General features: G+C 45.3%; 1 protein-coding gene across 2 annotated transcripts in view; it reads right to left on the bottom strand.

The window, feature by feature from the left end:
- Nucleotides 1–16,573: 16,573 nt before the first annotated feature.
- The window catches only part of smad2 (SMAD family member 2), a 63,220-nt gene continuing 53,952 nt past the window's right edge, over nt 16,574–25,841 (bottom strand). For both annotated transcript variants that reach the window (XM_042336063.1, XM_042336072.1), the window contains 5 exons: nt 24,982–25,035; nt 23,922–24,134; nt 21,987–22,124; nt 20,160–20,304; nt 16,574–19,433 (listed from right to left, as the gene is read on the bottom strand). In XM_042336063.1, coding sequence (XP_042191997.1) covers nt 19,310–19,433; nt 20,160–20,304; nt 21,987–22,124; nt 23,922–24,134; nt 24,982–25,035 — 674 coding nt within the window. In that variant the 3' untranslated portion in view covers nt 16,574–19,309. The remainder of the gene's footprint in view (nt 19,434–20,159; nt 20,305–21,986; nt 22,125–23,921; nt 24,135–24,981; nt 25,036–25,841) is intronic.

Here is a 25,841-nt window from a genome sequence, read left to right as displayed (position 1 = left end):
CTCTCTCTGATTCACTGTCTCTCTGTCCCTGTTTGTGTGTGTGTATCTGTGTGTCTGAGATGCTGTCCTGAGTGAGGGGCGCTATCCAAATGCAAGTTGTTATTGTTGTGCTTCTCAGCCTCTCTCTCGGTACCAGTCACTCTCTAACTCTCTCTCTCTCTGACGTGAACGACCCAGTGAGGGTAATTATTCGGCAGTGTTAACTGCCTCCCCCCCCACCCCGGCTCGGCCCTGGGATCCGAAACTGTAAAGAGCTCTGAGACGCCGTCCGGCGTGGAGGGTGCTATATAAATCCGAGTTGTTGTTGTTGTAGTAAATCCAAGTTGTTGTTGTTGTGTGTATGTGTGTGTGTATGTGTATGTGTGTGTGTACCCTAACCGTTAGGGCTTTGGCTGCAGGGTTAACAGGAGCCGAGCAGGAGGATTCCCTGCCCCCATTGACTTGTCGTAATAATATTAATAATCCTTGCATTTGATATAGTATCACGATATTGAGACGTCTCAATGCGCTTCACATTATATACCATAAAGTGAATTGACTGTATATTTTGTGGGTGAACCGCAGCAGCCAATTGCGCACAACAGGGTCCCACAAACCGTCATGAATTGCGTGATCACTGGTGAGATTATTGCCCCAGTAAAGCGATCCGCTAATCGAATCAAAACCGGGTTCCTACTTACTGCTCGGTAAACAGAGGCGTGTGGAGTAAGGAAACGTGCCTCAGGTTTTGCCCGGCCCGGGAATCGAACCCCGGGTCCTCTCGCTTGCGAGGCGAACACACTAACCACTACACTACGGGGCTCCATAAAAGGCAGAGGGTAAATCGTCCTCTTACTCTGCCATGTTGCTGGACTTTATTTTAAAACAGCAATCACTTAATTGCACCGTAGCTCGGGCTGAAGGTCTGAGTGACTCTTAAACACTAGAATAAGAGTTGATGGGATGTTTATCTTATCCCTTGTACTAAAATCCAGAGTAGCACAGTCAAGCGGGGGAGTGGTTGGGGTGGGGGAGGAGAGGGAAGGTGGGGGGGAGGTTAGAAATCATCTTTATGCATTCTGTGTGAGCACAGACAGTAAATCCTGAGCTTTTAATGGAGTTTAAATCTGGCAGCTTGTGTATAAATACACTCAATATTCCACCGTGGTAAATCACTCTCTTCCTAATGGAGAGATTAGTCCACATGACAGAGAGACAGACGAACCCAGTCCAGGTTTCAGGGGTCATGTGTTTTCTTTTTTAAAAAGGAATTATACATATTCTCTCTCTCTCCCTACACATGTATATATATATATAATGTTGCTTTTAATAATAATAGAGCAGGTCACGTCTCTGCTTATACCCGTAATAATAATCCTTGCATTTAATATTCCTCTCATTCGATATCGCGCCTTATCACGTCGTTGAGACGTCTCAAAGAGCTTCGCAGAATATATTGTAAAGTGGACTGGCTGCGTATTTTGTGGGCGAAACGCGGCAGCCAATTGCGGACAGCAGTGTCCCACAAACAGCTGTGGATTGAGTGACCAAATTAGTAATTTTTGAACCGGTTCTCACTTTCCGTTAGGTAAACTGAGGCGTGTGGAGCCAGGAAACTTGCCTAAGGTTTCGCGCTGCCCAGGAATCAAACCCAGGTCCTCTCACTCATGAAGCGAGTGCTTTATAACCCCCTTTTCCCTCTTTTCCAACCCCCCCCAACCCCCCGCACCTACTACCAAAGCCTTCTGGGATCTTCTGCAGTCTTTTTTTCTCTCTCTCTGGCTCATGGACGCTGAAATTACTTTAGAATAAATAATAATCAATTCACAGCCAATTCACTTCGGTGTCAACTCCTTTCGTGTCGGGAGGACGTCTCAAAGCGCTTCACGTAGTTTGCTATAAAGTCTCGTGATTTGCAGGCGAAGGGCGGCAGTGAATCTGCGCACAGCAATGTCCCATAAACAACCGTGAAGTGAGTGAAAGATTTTATCGGGAGGATTGTCAGCCCGGACCCTGGGAGAGAGAAATTCTCTTCTCTTAGTAGCGCCATGGGATCTTTAACATCTACCTGAACAGGTACAAACAGGGCCAAGGCTTGGGGACCCCAGAGAGTGTATTGGGGGGTGTTAACTGTTGGAGTCTAACCAACTCTCTTATTAGCTGATCTTATAGGGAAGTTAGGAGGAACTTCTCCGCACAGAGGGAGGTGAGAAAGTGGCGTGAGATGTGGTTGGAGTAGAAAGCGTCAACATATTTAAGAGAAACTTCTTCTTGTTGTTGCGTCCGATACAGTTTATACTCAATTTACACTCAAACAGGGCCACTCACTGAACATAGGAGTGATGAGGAACATTTGGTGGGAGGTAGAGAGGAACGGAGGAGTGGGGGCTTGTGTGGAGAAGATACAGGGTGTCCACAAAGTCGTGTTACCCATTTTCCTACCGCGTTCTGACCAACAGCTTGTGGAAGAATGATGAGAATTGTAAGTGTAAGTACTTACGGGGGGGTAACAGAACTTTGTGGACACCCTATATACAGGCCCCTGGTTGGGGGGGGCCTGATTCCGTGGGGGATGCTCTGAGGAATTGCTCTCCCCCTGTTCTCCCCTCAAAAAGATTGGGAATGTGGCTAGCTCCGGCATGTGATCTCTATTGAATATCCTCTGTAGTGACACGACAACAACAAATTATATTTACACAGTGCCTCTCGGACATCCCAAGGTGTTGGACAGCCAAGGATTTGGACCCGAGCTGGGGGTTGAGATCAGGAGGGATGGAGAGGGCAGGGAGTGTAAGGGATTAGGAGGGTGGCCAAATGCACCGTCGAAGAGGTGGTTTGAAGGAGGCAAGGGAGGGAGTGAGGCGAAGGGACTGTGGGATGAGTTCCAAAGAGTGGGGGCGGAGAGACTGAAGGCCTGATCGCAGAGGGTGGGCCGGGCAAGGCAGGGGACGTGAAGCAGGCCTCAACGGACAGGTTGACATGGGGTTAGCAGGTCACAGAGGTAGGGAGGAGCTGTGGAGGGCTTTGAAAGTGAGGACGAGAATTTGAACCTGATCCTCTGGGGGATGGGGAGCCAGTGGAGCTGGGAGAGGGTGGGGGTGATGGGGTCACGGAGTGGGAGAGGACACTCTTTGGTATAGAGATAGAGAGAGCGGGAGAGCGAGAGAGAGAGAGAGAGAGGCGGTGTTTGTACAGCAGGGAGTCAGCCTGTTATTGATGCTCTGGCCTGGGGGGAGGAGGGAGAGAGGGGGGAGAGGGGGAGTAGGAGGGGGGGGGGGAGGGAGCGCGGCAGATAATGGATGTGCGAGCTGGACTGTGCTTTGTCATCGAGAGCTGAGAGCGTGCGGGAGGGAGCAATCAGTCACTCGCTGAGAGAGACACTTCTATTTCTGCCAAAAACAAGCGTGTCTTATTGCTGGGAGGTCAGGAGAGCCAACGACCTGGATGTGTATCTCTATTCATTCCTCCCACCCCACCCCCCCCCCCCATCCCACAACCTCAACAATACATCAAACCCAAATAGATTGAATTCTTTTCTCTCTCTATCGCTCTGTCTGTCTCTGTCTCTCGTACAAGTCAACGTATTTCACTACCAGCACCAACACCAGGCAATGGCTGAGTTTCTTCCCACTCGTGAGGCCTGTTTCTAACTGCTTCCCTGTGTTAATTATCGCAGTGAATAATAATAATAATAATAAAATCATCCTCGCATCCGATACAGCGCCTTATCACTTTGTTGAGATGTCTCAAAGCGCTTCACAGGATGTACTGTCAAGTGAATTGACTGTGTATTTTAAGGGCGAAACGCGGCAGCCAATTGCGCACAGCAAACAGCGTCCCACAAACAGGCGCGGAGCGAGGGAAGATTTGGGGAATTGTTGGCCAGGACACCGGGAGAGAGAAACTAACTCGCTTCTCTTTTACAACAGCGCCATGGAATCTTTAACATCCACCTGAACAGGCAGAACGGACCTCGGTTTAACATCTCGACCAAAGGATAGCACCTCCGACAATCGAACCACCCTCCCCGCCCACAGCTCTGGAGCATCAGCCCAGACTGTGTGATTCTAAGTCCTGACGTGGGTCTTGAACCCACTTCTGACTCAAAGAGGCGAGAGAGAAAGAGAGAGAGAGAGAGAGAGAGAGCGCTATAACAGAGTCGGGCTGACACATATAGAGGTGCTCACTGCTAATATCTGCACACTGCTGCTCTCCAAATGTTGTGAGACTAACTTCTCGTCCCTCTTACGGGGCTCTGCTGTGTTGCTCTTCGAGACACGATGGAATCCCGAAGCGTTTATTGCGCTCGGAGAAACACGGCAGTCAATTGCGCAGAGCAGCGTCCCACAAACAGACGGGGATTGAGGGACCAAGTTATTATTATTATTTTTTGAAGGGGTTATTATTCCCAGAAAGTGATCCGCCAACCAACTAACAATGTACTAGAGGTGTGTGGAGTAAGGAAACTTCCCTGCCTGGGAATCGAACGTGAGTCCTCTTGCTTGCGAGGCGAGTGCTCTAATCGCTATGCTACAGGAATGTCTCAGCAAAGGCTGCAAACTTTCCCCTCTAACCAGGGAGTGAGTCTGTGATAATCTCAGTGAGAGTCTCAGTGTTAGAGCAACGGTCTTCATTAGATGCAGTCCTGGGTGTGTTGTGCAACGAAACCCATTGAAATGCGCTGGAGAATCAGCCTGGATTGTGGGCTTGAACCCACAATCATCTGACGAGAGAGAGAAAGAGACCCACCACACACATGTGGGTCTGGCTGTCACTGAGGAGAGGGGAGCGAGGCTCACACCAACATCTCCAACAGACAGCTGATAATTACAGCTCCTACAGGTTAGCCTCGATTACATCAAGCGCTCAGGAGAAACACAATGGTTTCACTCTCATTAAACTGGTGATACAAAGAACGGCACTTCGCATTAAGGAGGTGGGGGGCTGGGGGGTGCTGGGGGGGGGAGCAAGAGGCCAAAGTCGATGGGGGAAAGAGATCGGAAAGGCGGTCATTTCCAGCTAGAAAAGGGCAGGCAGGGAAAGAGGACTGAACCGAGACAACACCAACAAATTACATTTACACAGCACCTTTCACGTCTGGAGGACATCCTAAGGCGCTGGACAGTCAGGGATTTGGACCTGAGCTGGGGGTTGGTATCAGGAGGGTTAGAGGGCAGGAAGGGTAGGGGTAGGAGGGTGACCGAAGGTGCGGTCAAAGAGGAGGGTCTTTGATACGTGCTTTAAAAGAGGCAAGGAAGGGAGAGAGAGAGAGAGAGAGCGAAGGGACTGTAGGATGGAGTTCCAGAGGGTGGAGGTAGAGAGAGGCTGAAAGTGCGGTGGCCAGAGTCTGCTGAATGGAGGCAGTGGACAAGACGTGGGGTAAGACGGACGTGAAAGAAAGAGGATGTGAAATAGGGGACGGTTTGCCCTGATGGCTGAGCCGGGCTCCATTACCAGCAATAATGGCATCGGCCTCCCAGCCAGACACACTCCGAGGCTCTGCTCGCTCGGGGCGACTGCACAGAGCAATCGGATTTGCCTCAAATGCTAAAACGGACCTTGGTGTCCTGTAGCTCAGCGTTAGTGCACAAGCGAGAGGACCCAGGTTCGATACTCGGGCAGGGAGAAACTCTGGGCAAGTTAGACATGATTAGGCGCTATATCAAATGCAAGAGTCATTATTATTATTATTGTGTTGACGTCACAGTTCCCCCCCCCACTCGCCCAAATGTGCACAAACTCCCCATCTCGGCTTGGGTTTGGAAATCATAACATGACCTGGAAAGTTTCGGAAATGAGAAGGCAGTTGTTCCCTGTGTCCAAGATCTTCAAATCGATCACATCTAAAGACTTTGCGTTCTACCCACACAGAGCGAAGGAGGAGGGTGTGGGGGTGGGTGGTGGTCAGGAGAGAGCTGGAGGAGATAATAATAGTCATTGCATTTCGATACTTCTGCTCCTAATAGCCTACTCCTGCTCCTAATTCTTATGTTCTTATAGGTAATCAGAGTTAGGTGAGAAGATCAGGCATGATCTTATTGAATGGCGGAGCAGGCACGAAGGGCCGAATGGCCTACTCCTGCTCCTAATTCTCATGATACAACATATCATTGAGCTTCACAGGATACAGGTGACAGCCACAGGTGATTCACACCAATGTCCCACCAGCACTGGGGGATTGTCTGGGGGATTGTTGGCCAAGATGCCCGGAGAAATACAGCAACAGGATCTTTAACGTCCACCTTAACAGACACCCGCAACCTCAGATGAACGTCTCATCCGAAGAACAGCACCTCCGACAATGCAGTGCTCCCCGCAGCTCCCCCCAGCTGAGATGCTTAACCACTGATCCTCCTGTTCACATGATCCTCAGGAATAATAATAATAATAATAATAATAATAATAATCCTTGCATTTGACGACTGTTTGTGGGACACAAACCACAAAATACACAGTCAATCAACCTAACATGATAAGGTGCTATATCAAATGAAAGGATTATTATTACAGTGCCTTATCGTGTATGGGAATCCTTGTATTTGATATAGTGCCTTATCACGTCTTTGACACGTCTCAAAGCGCTTCACAGGCTACACTATAAATTGTAGTGACTGTATTTTGTGGGCGAAACACTGCAGCTAGTTGCACACAGCAGTGAATCCACCAACAGTCAAGGAGTGAGTGATCGATTTTTTATTTAGAGTATTGTTGGCCAGGACACAGGGAGAGAGAGAAAGAAAGAGAGAGAGAGAGAGAGAGAGAGAGAAAAAACTCCCTTCTCTTTTCAAAAGGACCTTAATGTCCACCTGAGCAGAGACGGGGAGCTCAGTTTAAAGTCTCATCCGAATCACAGCGTCTCTGACAATGCAACAGAATGAAAGATAAAGGCAATAAAGTCGTCGAAGACAGTAACGTCCCATGTGGGAATCCTGCGGAGCCTGTAATTATGGTTCGGTGGCTTCCCATTGCCTGAATTACCACACGTGACCCACGAAACTCAACAGTTGTTACCCTTCACGGCTCCGATGAGCTGGAAAAGCGTACTTAAGGCAGTGACACAAGCCACTCGCAGTAAACCCATCGAATGGGTCTTAATTTCGCGAGAACGCTAATTATCACAGCCGTAATAGTCCCTGTTAATTGCTCCAAATTGCCCTCCGCGCACTGCGAGCCAGAGAGACATCAGCGGCCACCAGCCTCCGCAGCACCCATCGTCCTGGTCTCATCCTGTGTCGCCACCTTGTGGTTCCCGTGAGCAACAGCACCCAAAAGAACTCGAGACACCTGAACACAACAATTATAATAATCCTCACATTCTCACGTCGACGAGGCGGCTCAAAGCGCCTCACAGAATATATTGTGAAGCGGAGTGACCGTGTAATTTGCGAGCGAAAGGCAGCAGCCAATTGCGCACAGCGGCTTCCCACAAACAACCGCGGATTGAGGGATCAATTGTGTTTTTTTTGGAGGGATTATTACCTCCTCAAAACAATCCACCAATCGCCCGGTTTCTACTTAAGGCGAGATAAACAAGGGCGTGTCGAGTAAGGAAACTCGGCTAAAGTTCCGCCCGGGAATCAAACCTGGGTCCTCTCGCTTGCGAGGTGAGGGCGCCAACCACGACACTACGGGAATCCATCATCTATCTCTTGAAGAGCAACACAGCACAACCCGGTAAATGGGACATGTTTCCCACAGACAAGTTAGTGTCAGAAGAAACAGCGGGCAGCACTGTGCAGACGTCAGCAGCGACACCTCCATATATTAACAGTGAGCACCTCTATATAGTCCAATATTAGCAGTGAGCACCTCTATATAGTCCGATATTAGCAGTGACACCTCTATATAGTCTGATATTAGCAGTGAGCACCTCTATATAGTCTGATATTAGCAGTGAGCACCTCTATATAGTCCGATATTAGCAGTGACACCTCTATATAGTCTGATATTAGCAATGACACCTCTATATAGTCTGATATTAGCAATGCGCACCTCTATATAGACTGATATTAGCAATGACACCTCTATATAGTCTGATATTAGCAATGCGCACCTCTATATAGACTGATATTAGCAATGAGCACCTCTGTATGTGTCAGTCTGGCTCGGTGGTAATGCTCTTGCCTCGGAGTCCGAAGGCTCTGGGTTCAAGCCCCACATCAGGATTTGGAATGACACATTCTAAGGTGACGCTCTGATACATTGTGGATTCTTGTGGAGGCGCTGGACTTCGGATGAGACGTTGAACCAAAATCCCGTCTGCCTGTTCAGGTGGATATTAAATATCCTGTGGCGCTATTTGAAAAGAGAAGGGAGTTTCTCTCCCCCGGTGTCCTGGCTGACAATCCCCCAAATAAAATGTTCACTCACTCTAACTGCTGTTTGTGTGTCATTACTACGTGGCTACTTTCGCCCACAAAATCTACCGTCAAGTCACTTTACAGTCAGTATATTATTATTATTATTATCCTGTGAAGCGCTTTGAGACGTCTTGAAGACGTGAAAAGGCGCTAAATCAAAAGCAAGGATTATTATTAAGTGAGAGTGTTACTAATGTCTACGACCTCCTCACTCCTTAATCCACTCGACTGGCTCTGGCCTTCTGCTCGTCCCTCCCGCCATATGCCCCACCATCGGAGGTTGTGCTTTCGGCCACTACGCCCCGAAACTCTGGAACACTCTCGCTCAATCCCTCCGCCTTGCCCCCTCTCTCCCCTTTGTGAAGACCTGCCTGAAAACCTTCCTCTTCGCCTGTGCTTACAGCCACCTCCACCCCTCCCACCCCCCACCCGACTCGGAGTCACTGTTCAGCGCTCTGAGATGCTGCCCTAGGTGGAGGGTGCCATATAAGTCGTCGTCTACAGAGAGAAATCTGGAGGGTCAGAAAGTCTCCAGCCCTGACGATCTACATAAAGTCTGGACATTTGAGAGGGAGGGGGAGAGAGAGGGAGAGAGGGAAAGAGAGACCACAAAATGGATCTAATGGTCTTAATCACTGTTAGTGGAGGTGTGAGACCTTGAGAAAGAAAACCCATTACAGTTATCAATGTGCAGGCAGCAGTTCCTGTCTGAGCCGTAAGTCAACTGCTCCCACTCGGGCTCTTATGGATTAGTGGGGATGAGGTCATCCTCTCCATTATCCCACTCTCCCGAGTTGTGCTTCCTTCAACAGCCTTCAACTTTTATTGTTATTGTTAGCACCACTTAGGCAGCCAGTTTACCTATTCCCCGTCTCCCCGAGCACTAACCCGCTTCGGCAAATCGCGAGAGAGACAGAGGTTCGGATGAAGAAGGTCCATCGGCCCATTTGATCTCATCCCTACAAAATCCCTGCCATCTCTCACAGCATCGAGCAGGTTTTAAACAGACATAAGAATTTGCCAGGCAGAAGAAGACCAAAGTCCATCCAGCTTGCCTGATAATGGAAATAATCCTTGCATTCGATATAGCACCTTATCATGTCTTTGAGACGTCTCAATGCGCTTTACTGTAAAGTGAATTGACTGTATATTTTGTGGGTGAAACGCAGCAGCAAGAACAACAACAAACAACAAATGATGCACCTTCCACATCGGGAGGACGTCCCAATGCACTGGGAAACGGCCAATTGCCTCGCGGGACATAATGCCCTCTGAGCTAAACTGAGGCAGTTGAAGCCAAATTGGTTTCTTAAAAACACAGTCACTACACTTGACAGTAATTAATTTGGACATGACGAGGCGCAATAGCGATTCCCTCTTCCTTACAACTGAGCGGGACAGTCGCTCAGGCCCTGAGATCGCTCCCAGTCAGGCCCCTAGGTTGAAACCCCATCAATATTTCACCCGAGAGCAGATTGTGAAGCCAGTGCTCAGCGGCTGCTCCTCCGGTTTCTCCTCGTGGAGAACGAAGGTGATTTTCCTTTCCCAAGGTTTGGCCTCTATTGTGGGACGGTCCCGCAGAGCGGAACATCGCGTTTGACTAATTAACTCCCCGAGCGTTCTGGCGGTCAGGTTACAGGCCAGCGTCTCGGCTAAAGGCCACAGGAAACACAAGCCAACTGTGTCCAATACTCGAGACTGTGCGGAGCGGGGGAAGGTGACACCAGAGAGGCACAAAGGGCTGTTGTGTGCCCGGGTTGAGCAGAGGTCAATGGAGAGTGGCGTCTGCACACACCGAGACCATGAGCAATCGGAGGCAGTTTATTTTGGGATGGTTCGTCCGTTTTTCAATGGAGCCATTAATTTGGCTCCCGCGACCTCAATGGCAGCTGGTTAGAGACACCAACAGTTATAATAATCCTTTATAACCCTTGCATTTGATTTCAGGTCTTCGAGATGTCTCAAAGCGCTTCATAAAATATACTGTATATTTTGTGGGCGAAATGCCGCAGGCAATTGCACACAGCAGTTACCCCCAAGCCTTACCAACCTGCGTCTAATACTCTCTGGAATCAGATAAACAGGAAGCGTCCCTCCAGGTAGGGAGAGGGCGCATTCCACTCCAGATGCACGTGGAGTTGATGTACATAGATGTTCGGTTGGGATACTCTTGAGCACGTGATGGGTTTCTGCATGGGTCAGACACACAGCTGACCGAAAACTAAATAAATTTATGTTCTCTCTGGTCTGTGATTCTAGTGGAGATTTAGCGAACCTCCTCCCACTCCCCGGTTGCTAGTTTCAAACAAACAGTCTTTTTATAGAAACAGGAGTAGGCCATTCAGCCCCTTGAGCCTGTTCCACTGTTCTATTAGATCATGGCTGATCTGTACTTCAACTCCAATTATCCACCTTTTCCCCATATCCCTTGATACCCTGACCTAACAAATACCTATCCACCTCGGTCTTGAAGATGCGAAGGGATTCAGCATCCACAGCCTTTTGGGGAGAGTTCCAGATTTCCACTACCCTTTGAGTGAAAAACTCTCCTGATTTCACTCCTAAATGGCCAAGCTCTAATTTTAAGATGATGCCCCCCTCGTTCTGGATTCCTCCACCAGAGGAAATAGTTTCTCTGTGTCTGTATCTGCCCTATCGAATCCCTTTATCATTTTAAACATCTCAATTAGATCACCCCCTCAACCATCTAACTCCAGGGAGTTTTCCCAGTTTATCCTGTCTAATGTTCTTCTCCACAGCCCAAATTTACCCCCAAGTTCAAACTAATTAACTGCTGATCCCATTGCTGTGTGTGGGACGTCACGAGTGCAGATCAGCTGCTGTGTTTGCCTCCCTAACAACATTCACTGAGAGTCTGATCAACCATTAGACAAGCTCGGGCTAATCAGTCTTGAGAGGAGGAGGCTCAAAGAGGACTTCAGAGAGGTGAATAATAATAATAATAATCCTTGCATATGATATAGTGGCTATCCATCTTCGAGACGTGTCAAAGTGCTTCACAGAATAGACTGTAAAGTGAATTGGCTGTATATTTTGTGGGCGAAAGGCAGCAGCCGATTGCGCACAGCAGCGTGGCATAAACAGTCGTGGATTGAAGTCACCAATTTATTTTTTTTGTGTGAAGAAATTATTACCCTGGGAAAAGCAATCCGCCAATCGACTAACAACCGGGTTACTACTTACTGCTGGGTAAACAGAAGCGTGTGGAGTAAGGAAACTTGCCCAATGTCTCGCCCTGCCGGGAATCAGACCCAGGATTCTCGCATGCGAGGCGAGTGCTCTTAACCACTGAATTTATACATAATATTTTAATGTATAAAAAATAATTGATATAATATTGAGGCAGTGCGGAGAGCGAAGGGAAGAGAGCGGGAACGGAAGGTGTTGAGCCAATGGGCCTTTTTCGTGCCAACTGATCTTGTGATCTTCATTTAACTTATGGTAACTAAAACTCTTCATCTCTAACTCTCTGCGTGACTTTCACTCGTGTTTGTGATGGCAGCCCTGGTGCTCTGGCGTCCTCCGGTGCTGTGGTTCTGCAATTGCAGATCTGTTGCCAAAGGTTATAATCCACCTTGCATTTGATATGTTTCCTTAGCGCATTGTCGAGACACTGCGTGTCCGGGTTTGTAGCGAAGGAGGCGTTTCTAGCAGATTCTGCACTTTTCCATTGGCCCAATAATCGGTCAGATTGGAGTGGTCGACAGTGACAAAGGCAGCAGAGAGATCGGAGGAGAACGAGGAGGCGGAGAGAGAGAGAGAGCCCTGGTCACAGATAGAGAGAATATCATTAGTGACTTATCAGTAAATATTGCCACCATTCTCCTTCTCCGCCCCCTTGTCCATGTCCAAATCACTGTTAGGGCTGTAACAAGAGAAAATGGTCACATATGAGCTAACTGTAGAGCAGGACACAGTATCGATTCAGCGCCTGTGTGAGCAGCGGGGAGAAATTTACCCCCTCTCACCCAACCCCTTTTCCGCAGCCCTCACTGATAAAACTAAAGGTGTTTGAACTGTGTAGAGATGAGATGGTCCATATAATAAAACTCAAGTTAGTGCAGTACTGCTCTTTGCCACGAGATGTCCACATTTATTTGCAAATGCAACTTGGAGGCTTTTCTTCACATGAGAGTTACATAAAGCAGCGCAGCTCCAGAATAGGCCATTCAGCCCGATGGGTAGGGTGGTCCTATCTGGACAAGAAGCCGGAAAGCTGGCCAGACTGCAATATCAAGCTATGCACTTTTAACCAGCTATTCTGGTTAGACTCCAGCCGTTACTCCAACGCACATTCTGGGGTCCCCAAGCCTTGGCTCTTGCCAATCGCTCCTAATACTTTAGCAAACCAGGAATTGTCCCTCCAGGGAGAGCGCATATTCCACCTCTGTCCACTCCTGTAAGCCTGATCTTAGTGGAACATCACTGGGAGTAGGGAGGGTGTGGAGAATGGATGTTAGAATGATCCTCAAAGAAGAGGAACAGCCACGATTTGCTCATATTAATAATCCTTACGTCTTTGGGATCCCTCATCTTGACTAGTGACTCTTCACTATGTATTCACTCAGCCGGCTCCGACCTGCTTCACCTCCGCCGTACCCTCTGCTCCAGTTTCAGCTCGCAGGCCCCGAAAACTATGGAACTTTCTGCCTCGATCCCTTCACCTTGCCTCCTTCTTGCCATCTTCAGATCGCATCTGAAAGCCTTCCTGTTTGTCCCCACAGTCACCTTGACACCTCAGAGTCAAGCTCCACCACTGTTAAGTACTCCAAGATGTTACCCCGCATGAAGGCCGCTGTATAAATGCAAGTTGTTATTAATGATGTTCGACATGTGAGTGTTGAGGACTGGTTGTGGGATGGTCCTGTATGCAAATTAGCTGCCACATTCACCAACAAAAAATACAGTCACTTATATTACAGTGTATCCCGTGAAACACTTTTCAGACGTCCTCCCTCCCAACATAAAATGTACTGTTTCAAATGAGGCGATTCTCCTTCTAGAGGAACATTCCAGGTCCTTGATGGTGTCTACATAAAGAGAGGTTAAAGAAGACTATTCATCCCATTTCAACTCATTCCTCTAAGATGCCCCGACCTATTAATCTTCCTCATGGAGTTTGCTCTCTCTCAGTCTGTTTTCTTGTCCTGTTGTCTTGGGTATTAAAGTATTTGGCTGAGGTTATTTTGTCATATATACCTACAGAAGGTCCACCTCTGTTGATGCTCCTATATGCTCTTTGGGCGATAGATTTACATGGACTTTACAGCACGGAAACTGGCGTTCAGTCTGTGCTGGTGTTTATGCTTCCCTCATGTGTATCTAGCTTCCTCTCAGGCAGTGAGTCCAACATTCTCACTACAACAACAACAATTTGTGTTTATATAGTGCCCCTCGCGTAGGATAGTGTCCCAGATCGCTTGAAGTAGTTCTCTGGCACGCTACCCTCTGCATGAAGTAGTTCCTGCTAAATGATTTGAAACTCTCTGAGGTGCTACCAGTATGAACAGCACTCTGTAAATAATAATAATCCTTTCATTTGATATAGCGCCTTATCACGTCTTCGAGATGGCTCAAAGCGCTTCACAGACTATACTGTAAAGTATAGTATGAATTGACTGTATTTGGTGGGCAAAATGCGGCAGCCATAAAAAGTCTTGGATTGCGTGACCAAATTATTATTTATTATATGCAAGTTTACGTGGTTTTAAGATCTCCCTAGTCACTGTGTCTGGATTAGATGGGTTAGAGAGAGAGAGAGAGAGAGAAAAGGCAGGGATTGGAGCTGATGTGTATTACGAAACCTCATTGCCACAGAGGTTGTGAAGAGTTCAAGTGGAGCAGATTATTCACAGACCTGCCCGGCCTCCCTGATTTCCAGCAAGCCTTGTTATGGTGTAAAAGAAATTGCAGCGTCAAAGACAGCCTATGATGGGTCAGCGAGTTTATCCAGGAAATAGATGGGTAAGGCCCCGGGTTCAATCCCTGGTCAGGGCTAAATTTGCTGCTCTCGGAGGGGCTACTCTGGATTAGGGAGAAGGCAAAATCCCCCGGAGACACCAAGCTCCCTCTCTGATCCAACTGTCCTCACTGGAAGTGCAAATGAGGACAGGATGAGAACTTTTCACCCGTCCTTCAAAGACTCAAAAACCTGGCAATACTCAGCGAAGATTCAAAACAGGAATTGAGAAATCTCTTAGGATGGAAATGCAGACAGAATGCACTCTAGAACAGGGCTGGCTGTCCAACTCAAATTGACAAGTAGCCGCAAGGGTGGCCAGAGACAGAAATGGCCACTCTATAGCAACAAAAAGGGGGTGGTAATTTACAATACATACAGAATATTGTACATATTTGCCTATATACTGATTTGCACATTTCTATGCACTAAAGATTCTTTCCTTTGGAAGAAAAAAGCCTGGCAGCATTGCAAGGGTATTTTTACATAATAGATGTGAAGTGGCGCAAACTGTAGATACCGGAGGATGTAGATAATACAAAATCATTAATGAGATAAAGAGTTCATCCTCAAGGTATGGCTGGTGGATAATCAGGATCGATTGGTGGATCGCTTTCTGTGGGTAATAATCCTCCACCCAAAAAAAAATCAATCCACGACGACTGTTTGCGAAACACTGCTGTGCGCAATTGACTGCCACATTTTGAACACAAAATACAGTCAATCCACTTCATAATACATTCTGCGAAGTCTCAACAACGTGATAAGGCGCTATATCAAATGCAAATTATATTGATTTTAGTGATTGAGAATATTCAGCGCAGAAAGATTTTCAGGGAAAAGAGGAAAGGAAAGCAAGAAAAGTCAGGATACAAATTAGTGGATGTTTGGCGGTGAGGTAACTTGCGGTCCAATCACTAAAGTGTACTGTTAATTTCTGAGGGAGCAAAGAAAAAAAATCAAAAGCTTCAGGAAAAGGAGCATCATAGAAAGTTTGCAACGTTTGCACTATATGAAATGCAACTAGTTACAACCTTATCCCTGAAGTTAAATGGCGCACAAAATATTGACCAGAAATGAGGTGATTATAATCTTGGCATTTAACATCAAATATTTGTAGGAAAATACACACAGCAATGTCTCAAACAAATGCAATTTTTTCCTGAGGTCTTGTTGGTCAGGATACAGGGGAAATTCATTTCTCATTTTAAAATACTGTTGTGGGACACAACATTTACCTAAACAGGCAAATCAGATTTCAGATAAACACATCAACTGAAGGATGGCACCTCTGGCACCTCGACATTCCCCCACTATTGGAATGGCGTCAGCCTGGACGGTGCGCTCAAAATCCCAACGTGGTACTTCAGCCCACAACTTTCTGTCTCACAAGCTACTGGCTGAGCTCGGCTGACATTCAGAGAGAGCAGGAGCAAGACGGAAGGGTGGAGAGGGGTTCCTGAGCTTGTGGTGTATTTGCTGAAATCTCAGCCACCGTTGGGGGAAGGACCATATGCGTAGCAAACCTGAGCTTGCCAAACAGGCGGCAGGGATGCTAAAATACAATACTTTTGCATTCAGTATTTTAGGAAATGTTGGGAATACTGTAACAGAGATTGGTAGATGTAGAATAGATCTTATCTTAAAGCAGATAAAATGCCCAAGTGTTAGGATTATCCCAGGCTCCCAAGACTACGATGAAATGGCAGAGGCTCAGAACATTATTTAAATCTGTGTAGGTAAGCATTGCCACTAATCTGCACCAGCAAACAGGAGTGATGTCCTGAAGCATATTTATTAGAGCGTTTGCCTCGCTAGTGAGAGGACCCGGGTTCGATTCCCAGGTAGCGAAGATAACAACTTGGATTTATATGGTGCCCTCCACGCCGGACGGCGTCTCAGAGCGTAACGGATTCCGGCGCCGAGCCAGGGGGATGAGGAGGAAGGTGACCAAAGGCGTGGTCGAAGCTGTCTCAATGAAGTGACAAGGAGCTGCATCAAATGGAATTATTATTATGTCCATTCATTATATGCCACCTACACTTAGAAATTTCTCTGCATCTGGAATGGAATGTGCTTCCTTCCTAGAATATACTAATTTCAGAAAGCATTTAGTGCAGGTTGGCAAGAATAAAGGTTCAGGGAATCCAAAGTATGCATTGGAAATATCGCTGGAGATTTTAACTTCAAATCACCCAGCTTACCATTGTGAACACTGGCAACTCACTCCAACAAGCAACATAGACACATTAAGAACATCAGAATTAAAACCTTTATTAGTGTATTCACTTAAGTCTGCATATGCAACAAGCCTGAAGATTGTTTCCTTTCATAAATTCACAAGTTCTACCAATACAGAATCCTCCTGGTAAAACAAGCTCACTTGATAAATGGTAAAATGCTCTTGCTAAACTTTTTTTTAAAAAGTCTGGCCTTTTTTTTCCTGTTTCACATGATTTGGTATAGATTCCTTCCATGATCTCATCTTTGTGACACGCGCAACCTTCTCCCGTGACCGGCGGACAATCTTGCACGGTCTTGGACCAGTCTGAAGCGAGTTAACACTGGCCACCTTTTGTTCTTGGAAAGTAAAGCTAACACTCACTGTACTTACAAAGTACAGCACTAGTGTGGAGAAAAGGAACGTAAAAGAAATTAAAAATCAATCTCGCTATCGCCACAAAAAGGAAATATGACAGCTAGATCACAGAGTTTTAGTAAGTTACTTTTTTTTTGTATTTTACAAGGTACACAATCACCCCCTCCATCTCCAGTTCCCCCTCCCAAACAATCTGAACACATTAAAATATGTGTTCTCCCAAGTTTGCTGTGTGTGGTGCATTCAAACTTGTAGTGTTCGAGGAGCATCAACAACATGTACAGCCATCGTTGGACTGAAATTGCCCAGCTAACTTCACAGCAGTGGGTGAATGCAAACAGTAACCATTTTGTTGTGCCACATCTGTAACTGAAAGCTCAAGTCAGGATATTGTTCCATATCAACAGCAGTCTTTGAAAACACAAAGTTTAAATTTTAATTAAGACACTTGATTCATGTGGAGAATGTGAACAGCAAGGGGAGGAGGGGTTGGGAGAAAGAGAGCAAAAATAAAAAAAATCTGAGCTTTGGTCTGTTTTTAAACTAATATATAGCAAATGTCTAACTTGTCTCATCAACTGTATTTGTGAAGTCCATAATCAAGGTTTAGCCTAGCTTATTAAAAATAAATATCTTTTGCAGAGTGCAAATAATATTGGTTACTTTTAACAGTTCACTGCACTTAAGTGAACTGGTGCCAAAGCCTCAGTGTGAATCTTCAAGCGGCAAATCCATGATTTAATCCATGTAAAGTTCACTACTCAAAGCACTGTACTTCAATGATAAACCGAGCGCAATTCATAGGGGCACTGCAGCTTTTAGCCAAACAAGTCCCATTTGCTCTGGAATGAATTCCAAACACATTCAATGGGTTCACTATCCCCTCGTGCTTGTGCGTTAGGAGAGCAGGGCCTTCACGCTCAATGGGCCAATCCTCAAGAGGCAGCTATAGGTAAGCAAACTAATAGCAAGACAGGTACAGGTCAGAGTCTTCTTCCCTCACTGAATGTCACAACAGCTGTCAAATTAGCCATTTTTTTTAGAAACCTTTTCTAGCATTTACGATTGAGTTTCCCCAAACAGAATGGTTTCCAGTCAAACCGGCAAACCATTTGGTGGAAACTCCCATCAATAGAAGCACCCTTGCATTCATACGATTAGCAACAACCTTTGCCTAGAAATCGGAAGAAAGCGTACCATATGTAATGCAAGCTGAGTTTGAATAATGTAACAGAACGCTGGAACAGCTCAACTGCTTGTGTTTTGAGTAAGGAAGAACATTGTCAAACTTGCTTTACCTAACAAGCTGAACTCTCCAGCAGTGGGCAGCTCTGGAGGAGTGGCTCAGTAGGTGGCAAACCTGGATTCAAAACTAAGTTGAAAGGCAATTTAGGACAAGTCAGATCTGGACTAGTTACGTTAGTTCTCCAAAGCCTACCCATACATTGATCGAGCCATCACTGAGTATACAACAGATCAGTCACTCTTCAGTTTCTGCTGAACTATGTTGAGTAGCAAGTCTCAATAACACTGTACTTCCGTGGAATTCACTAATGAGCATTATGGCTGAACTGTTCCCACTAATTTATTTTCTCAGTCCAGTGCCTGAAACACCGAGTTACACTCATTACTTTGCAGAACTTTTCTTCAGGAGCAAATGCCAAACAGTCCACAAACAACACGTCTCCAACTGCCTGTCTTGCAGAGTTAAACACTGCATTTGCTATTCATTACCTCTGCTAACTAGCTGAGCAACTGTTGCAAAAGGTGGTTGGTGTTCTGATGTGTCACTATGATGCATTGCTCTAAGGCAGACACAATCAATGTTGCCTTCTCTCCTAATGACAATTCTGGTGGTGAGGTACCAGTAAAGAGGTACAGAATGATTCCCACCTTTTTGGGGATATAGAAATGAAAATGCGAGAGATTTGTACTCTGTACACAGCTGAATGAAAAGGCAGTTGAAGATTTAAAAAAACTCGATGAAGCTTTTCAAAAGCGTACATCAAATGTGCATGAATTCATACCACTGAATTGCCGTACATGTTACTGATGACCTCAGGCACTCAGCGACACAGTATGTGCAGAAAACACACAGTACAATGTCTTTGCACAGCATCCTCTTCCACCCTCAGTCATTAGCTATGATTATGTGTTTAATTCACTAATACTAACACATTTAGGTCATATTCTGGGTGTGGAGGAAAATAGAAGTCAACAAGGTGCTTAAGTTGATGGGACCTCCCAAGTGCTATTCCTTTGATTTTTTTGATGTGATAGCAAAGTCTCTGGGATAACACACAAAGTACTAAACAGAAAGCTGTTCAAGTCTGTTGATTGGACTCTTCGGGTTTCTCTGTCCAGTCTTGATACTGAATGGGCTTGTGGCAATTAGGACATGCTTGAGCAGCGGACAGAGGGTGATCCCATTTGGGTCAGGACCTTGTCGAGCCACTGCAGGGGACCATTCAGGTGGAGTTCAATCCAACATGGAGTGCTTGTCACAGTCTGTCTCCTGCCAAACACAAAGGAAGGTTTAAGGAATAATATAATGATAATCCTTGCATTTGATATAGCGACTTAGCATGCCTTTGAGACGACTTAAAGCGCTTCACAGAATATACGGCAAATTGAATTGACTGAATACTTTGTGGGCGAAATGCAGCAGACAATTGCGCACAGCAGTGTCCAACAAGCAGTTGTGGATTGAGTGACCAATTTATTATTATACAAATACAAAATGACATTTGTATAATGCCTTTCAGTAAAGGATTTGGACTCAAGTGGGGTGGGTGAATTGGGGCTTGGTTTGGAGGGCAGGGAGGATGGCCAAAGACGCGGTCGAAGAAGAGGGCCTTGAGTCGTACCTTGAAGGAAGCAAGGGAGGGAGCGAGGCAAAGGGAATTGTGAGATGGAGTTCCAAAGGGGGCAGAGAGGCTGAAAGCCCGACCGCCAATGGTGGACTCCACTGTAAATACAGACAAACACTCTAGGCAAAGGAATTTTGACAAAATATTGCCAAGTATTTCTGAGCTTATTTCAAAGTGGTATTGGTGGCCAAGCCTTAAACCATTACATCTCTAACCTCTGGTCTCTTCCCTCTCGCTTCCATTTCACATGTTACACAGGTAAAGAGCGAGACTGAATATGCTTGGGTTCCTGCGCTAGCAGTCTGTGTAGAGCTCTTTGATGTTCTCCCTACGCGAGAGGAAGAGAACAAAAAGCAATGCCAATCCCTTACCTGTATTCAGCACCCCAACCTTTCACAAAACTCATCCGGATTGTGCACATCCTTGTTAACTGGTAAACAGCTTCAAAGCCTTGGTTTACAGACTGCGCCAGGAGTGCTGCAAATTCCTGATTGTTGAATATTTTCAGGTTACAGCCTAGATTAACATAAAAAATCTTATAAATGATTGTACTGAACATTGCCTTGTTGAGACATCACATCACAATAGTTGCAAACATCTAATGTAATGATCATTTCACACGCACCATCCAACGTAAATGCTATAACACAAAGCATTTTGTCACGTTAGAATAGCCATTTTCCCCCAAATATTTAAAGAGCTTATCAAAGCAATGAGCCACATCCTCCGTGCACTAACGGGTGATTTAGAAAGTTGTCTTCATGTAACTGGAAATTAGAATGTAAGCACTAATTTATAAAGAGGACTTCAGGATTTGTAGAATAGAAAGAAACGGTTTATTTTGATAGTACTTTGTCACATTGCAATTTCAAAGTTCGATGGTAATAATTGTCAAATGTATAACCTTTTGTAGGCAAAGTACTCCATACTAATCTACATAAACGTAGGGTAGCAATTCTCGAGTCTTAAGAGGACAGGAGATTAATACATGTATTTACACAGCACCACACGTCCCCAAACAATCTGCTGATCCATACATACCTAGAGAGAATAGATATAGGAATATTTAACCTAACTGGCTCTGTGATCATTGACTGCAGAGTGTAATCTGCGTAGCTAAGGTCAGGAATGCTGAACAAACCAACATACCCTTGCTTTAGCAATGGTGCAAAAGGTTGGCCAACCAAATACATTTTTCTTTATTGATTTATTTACTGGAACTGGAATCAAGGTATTGATTTGATGGGGACTTGCCTAGACTTGTGTAGGGGTTCCGTGGGCCACTTCCTAATGCCCGAAAGTAGCCTGCGAGCCACTGCACCAGTGTGATATAGAGTAATGTTTGGCCCACCAGTGGTAACAAGTTTAGAAGAAATTAATCACTGCTTAAGCACTCATAATAATCATTTCCTTTGATATAGCGCCTTATCGCGCTTTGAGACATCTCAAAGTGCTTTGAGACATCTCAAAGTGCTTCACAGAATATAATGTAAAGTGAATTCACTGCATATTTTGTGGGCAAAACGTGGCAGCCGACTGCGCACAGCAGTGTCCCACACACAGAAGTGGATTGAGTGACCCATTTATTATTATTATTTTGGTGATTTGGTTATTCCAGGGATCTCTTATCGAAAATGTAGCCAGAGCCTCACTTCACCAGATTATTGTACTTTGCTGTAAATAGAAGATGAGAACCGAACACCGTTCCCGGGTCAAAGTGTTCTTCACGAGGAGGGAATTAAGTGGTAATTAAGACAACTGAATTTCCAGTCTTGCACCCGAATACTCAACTCAACTCCAAACTATGAGTAAATGGAGCCAACTTCTCACAACCGCTCCAAAAGATAACATAGAAAGTAAGCGCATGTTCAAACAATGCAATGAAAATTTGCTCTTAAAGGTCAGTCAACAAACTGCTCTATGTTCTCTTATTAATGAGATTGGATTTTGGTCCATCATCAATTTTTAGTGAAAGAGCTTCACAATTATCCTCTATGCAGCAAATGTCCCTTGCTTCCTATACACAGATACAGAGCATGTAGGCTGAGTTGTAAAATGCATGAAAACATCTTTACTTGTGGGTTGCCACTCAATGATGTTAAAGAGATGTTAGGGGATGCCATTCTATTATCAATGCACAACAGCAATTATTTAACATACTGTGTGTGTCTGCCATAATGAAACAGCTCCATTCTTACCAGGTGGGATTTTGCACACTGTTGCAGGATGCCAACCATATCTTTGATTGCAGTTTGGGCTTTGGACAAAGATGGCACTATCACTCAGGCACTCAGCAAACACTTCTCCGCCAATGTAATACAACCGTACTCCTCTCCCTAAAAGAAAACCATATGTAAAAATTTAGGCAAAAAATCCAAACAGCATTTAAGAGAAATCTTGAGAAGTTAAGCGAATCAGCTAATAGACCGCAGAAGATAAACATCTCAGATAAACAACAACAAAATTACATTTGTAAACGCCTATCATGTCAGGAGGACATTCCAAGACGCTGAACAGTCGGGGAACAGGACCCGAGTGTGTGGGGAGCAGGTTTATGGTGAGGGAGGGCAGAGAGGCAGGAAGGCGACTGCAGGCACAGTCGAAAAGGAGGGTCTTGAGTCGTGTTTTGAAGGAGGCAAGGGAGAGAGCAAGGCAAAGGGATTGTAGGATGGAGTTCCAAAGGGTGGGGACAGAGAGGCTGAAAGCCCGGCGCCGATGATAGGGCCGGAGCCTGCTGGACGGAGGGAGCGGATAGGTTAATGAGGGGTTAGCAGGTCAGACAGGTAGAAGGGGGCAAGACCATGAAGGTCCTTGAAGGTGAAGATGAGGATTTTGTATTCTATCCTCTGAAGGATGGGGCGGAAGTGGAGCCGGGCGAGGGCGGGGGTGATGGGGTCACGGAGCCTGGTGAAGAAGAGGACACGAGCTGCAGAGTTCTGAATGATCTGCAGCTTATGGCGGGAAGAGTTGGGGAGCCGGACAAGTAGTTGAGCCTTGAGTGACGAATGCCCGAATGAGGCTTTCGGTGACCCGATGGGTGAGGCAGTGGTGGAGTCGGGCAATGCGGGTGGGGACGACACGGATATAGGGGAGAAAGGACAGTTGAGGCTCAAACAAGACGCCCAGGTTCCTGACTGGTTGGTGAGGTGGAGTGTGCATTCATAGATGCTGATGCTGCCAGAGCCTGTTTGTAGAGGTGCCAGAGTGAGCCAATCAGGAGGACCTCAGTCTTGCTGACTTTTAGCCGTAGAAAGTTGGCTCTCACCCAGGACTTGAAGTCTGACAGGCAGGCTATCAGGACGAGGGTGGAGGCAGAGAGATAGAGTTGGGTGTCATCCCTGTATACGTGGAAGAAGAAACTACACAGCGATGAACAGTTTGGGGGTGACGGGGATCTATCTGGAGATCTGTATGAAACCGGATTGAATGTACTCAAAACCACAGGGACAGAGGACAAATATATCACTCCAATTCATTCCCAAGGATGAGAACACATAGTGCAGAGCAGACCTTGGACCTGCCTAGTCGATTCTATTAATAGCTCCTTTATGTTTGCATCATTTTGGGCATTTGTTGAATTTGTTCTTTGGTTTATTAACTGGTGAGGTCAATTTCAATAGCCACTTTTGCAACGTAATCGGTTTGAACAGATGAGTAAAGGCAGCACAGCTCCCATTAGGCAGAGGGCAAGTCCTCCAAACATTAGCAAATGGACAATGATGTGGTACATTTATTTATTTATTAAGGAATTATTACCCTCGAAAAATCAATCCACCAATCGACTAACAGCTGGGTTCCTACTCACTGCTAGGTAAACAGAGACGTGTGGAGTCAGGAAAGTTGCGCAAAGTTTCGCCCTGCCCAGGAATCAAACCCAGGTCCTCTCACTTTATACAGTCAACTTAGTTTACAGTATAATCTGAAGCGCTTTGAGACTTTTCAAATATGTGATAAGGCGATATATCCAATACAAGGATTATTATTCTTACATTTACACTGACCTATTACATAGACAACTTCAAAGTTAAGACCTGAACGTCCATTCCCTTCACATTCCACCTCACCACGACGATAACAACTAATTTAGTGCTCTATAGTTGAATCCGTTATAAGCAATTATATAGCATACTTACCAATGTGTCGTCTTGTCATTTCAACTGTTGCATTTCTGTTCACGTTAGACAGCAAGCCCAGACAGAATCTCTCAGAGTTTGAGGGGTCTGTGAACCCATCCACAGTTAGCGAAGGCTGAGACGCATGGAAAGTTTCACCAACTCTTTGGTTCAACTCATAATATGCTATTGAACACCAAAATGCTGGCTCGGAGTAAGTTACTGGCTGTAGATCTGAAACACATTTTACAAAAAAAAATCTTAGGACATACACGACGCTTGGAATTGCCATGATTTAAATTTTAATTCCCAACCAGCGAAAACAAATTATTTGTAATAAGGTCTGACTGGTGTTCTATAGAGCAACACTCTGGACATGGGAATGATGCCTCACTCTGCACTTACAATTTATCGTCGGATTCAAGAAGGAGTAAACCCGAGGAATAATAGGCCGAATGGTTGCCTATTAAGTTGTACATGTTTCTATACTTCTATGGGCTGGAAATACACATATAGCATCGTTCACATCAACACAATGTCTCCAGGTTCTGGACACTCCTGGCTTAGCACCCAAGTTGAGGGTGGAGAGGAAAGATGGCCGAAGGCACGGTGGAAGAGGTATGTCTCAAGACAGATCTTGAAAGCGGTGAGGGAGGGGGTGAAGTGGAGGGATTCCGGGATGGAGCAGGCTGAAAGCTCATTGCAGCATTCACAAACAAAACTATGCTAATTGCTGTTGAAACTGCACAATCCACTAAAAAGTGACTGAAAACAACTGCGATATCAAATAAGACTATTTTGCAGTTAATATTCCCTTTTGACAGGAGGCAAAGAAACAACCTGAAGTTGGTAACCAAGTCCAAGTGCCCCACTTCAATCCCGATGTAGTTAGTTTGACCACAGAAATTCTATTGCAAACTGATACACTGTAGGATTCCTGCATTATGATATTTATTGAAAAACAATTTTGTATTTTTGAATGCTCTATTTTAATGGAAATAAGGATTCAGTGGCATTTTACAGTTTAACAGGTCCTCGTATATAGGAATTTTAAAAGAGAAAGTGTTTTATTTGATCTTACCCAAGCTGTGGTTGACGGGTGACAAGGTGCCAGGCGACATTTCTGCAGGAGACCCTGAAACAGAGAATTACAAAAGTGCACAATTTCCAATACATGGCTAAACTCTCATAATCATGAAATCAGACTTATTTCATGAACTCAAAACAAGTTGTCGTGTTTCATTGTAAAACAAAGCTCTCTGTAACCATGGCTTCTTTCCAATCTGAAAATAAAGTTATTAGAAACGTGGTTCTCAGGAAGCCCTAACTCTGCATTTACAATTTATATTGGGATCCATGGAGGAGTAAACCCTGGGAATAATAGGCTGAATGGTGGCCTGCTGTCTTGTACATTTCTATAATTCTATGGGCTGGAAATACAAATTCACATTCATATCTTAATATGAAAAACATCTTTCACGTCACTTAATAAAATTCACATAAATTTATAAATATTAGTTAAAGGTAACTATGGTAAGAATTCCTTCCTTCATTCCCATGATTTTGTAATTAATATTACTCCCTAATCAGAATATCTAAATTTTAATCTCCAAATAATGATATATTTATACTATTGGAAGTGAATATTGCTGCCCCAATATGCAATGTGGATTGGAGAATCCAGATTTAAACTACCTACTCCACATCCTATTGGGTCATTAAAAACTAAAAGCAGTTGGGAGTTCTGTGAAAGCCTAATTTAATGTTCAAGTCAGGTGGACAACTTTAAAACCAGTCTCAAAGTTTGCAGGGAGACAGCTCAAGAGCTTTCAAAGGACTACAGGAGAAACAATTTCTGAATTAATACAAGAGACAAACAGAACAAGTGCAACTAAATTTTGCACATTACATTCAGATTTAAAACTACCAACTGCATATTGA

The sequence above is a fragment of the Callorhinchus milii genome, unplaced genomic scaffold (genome assembly GCF_018977255.1).
Source record: "Callorhinchus milii isolate IMCB2004 unplaced genomic scaffold, IMCB_Cmil_1.0 Scaffold1, whole genome shotgun sequence".
Taxonomy (NCBI): Eukaryota; Metazoa; Chordata; class Chondrichthyes; order Chimaeriformes; family Callorhinchidae; genus Callorhinchus; species Callorhinchus milii.
This window is presented reverse-complemented; position numbering and strand designations above follow the sequence as displayed.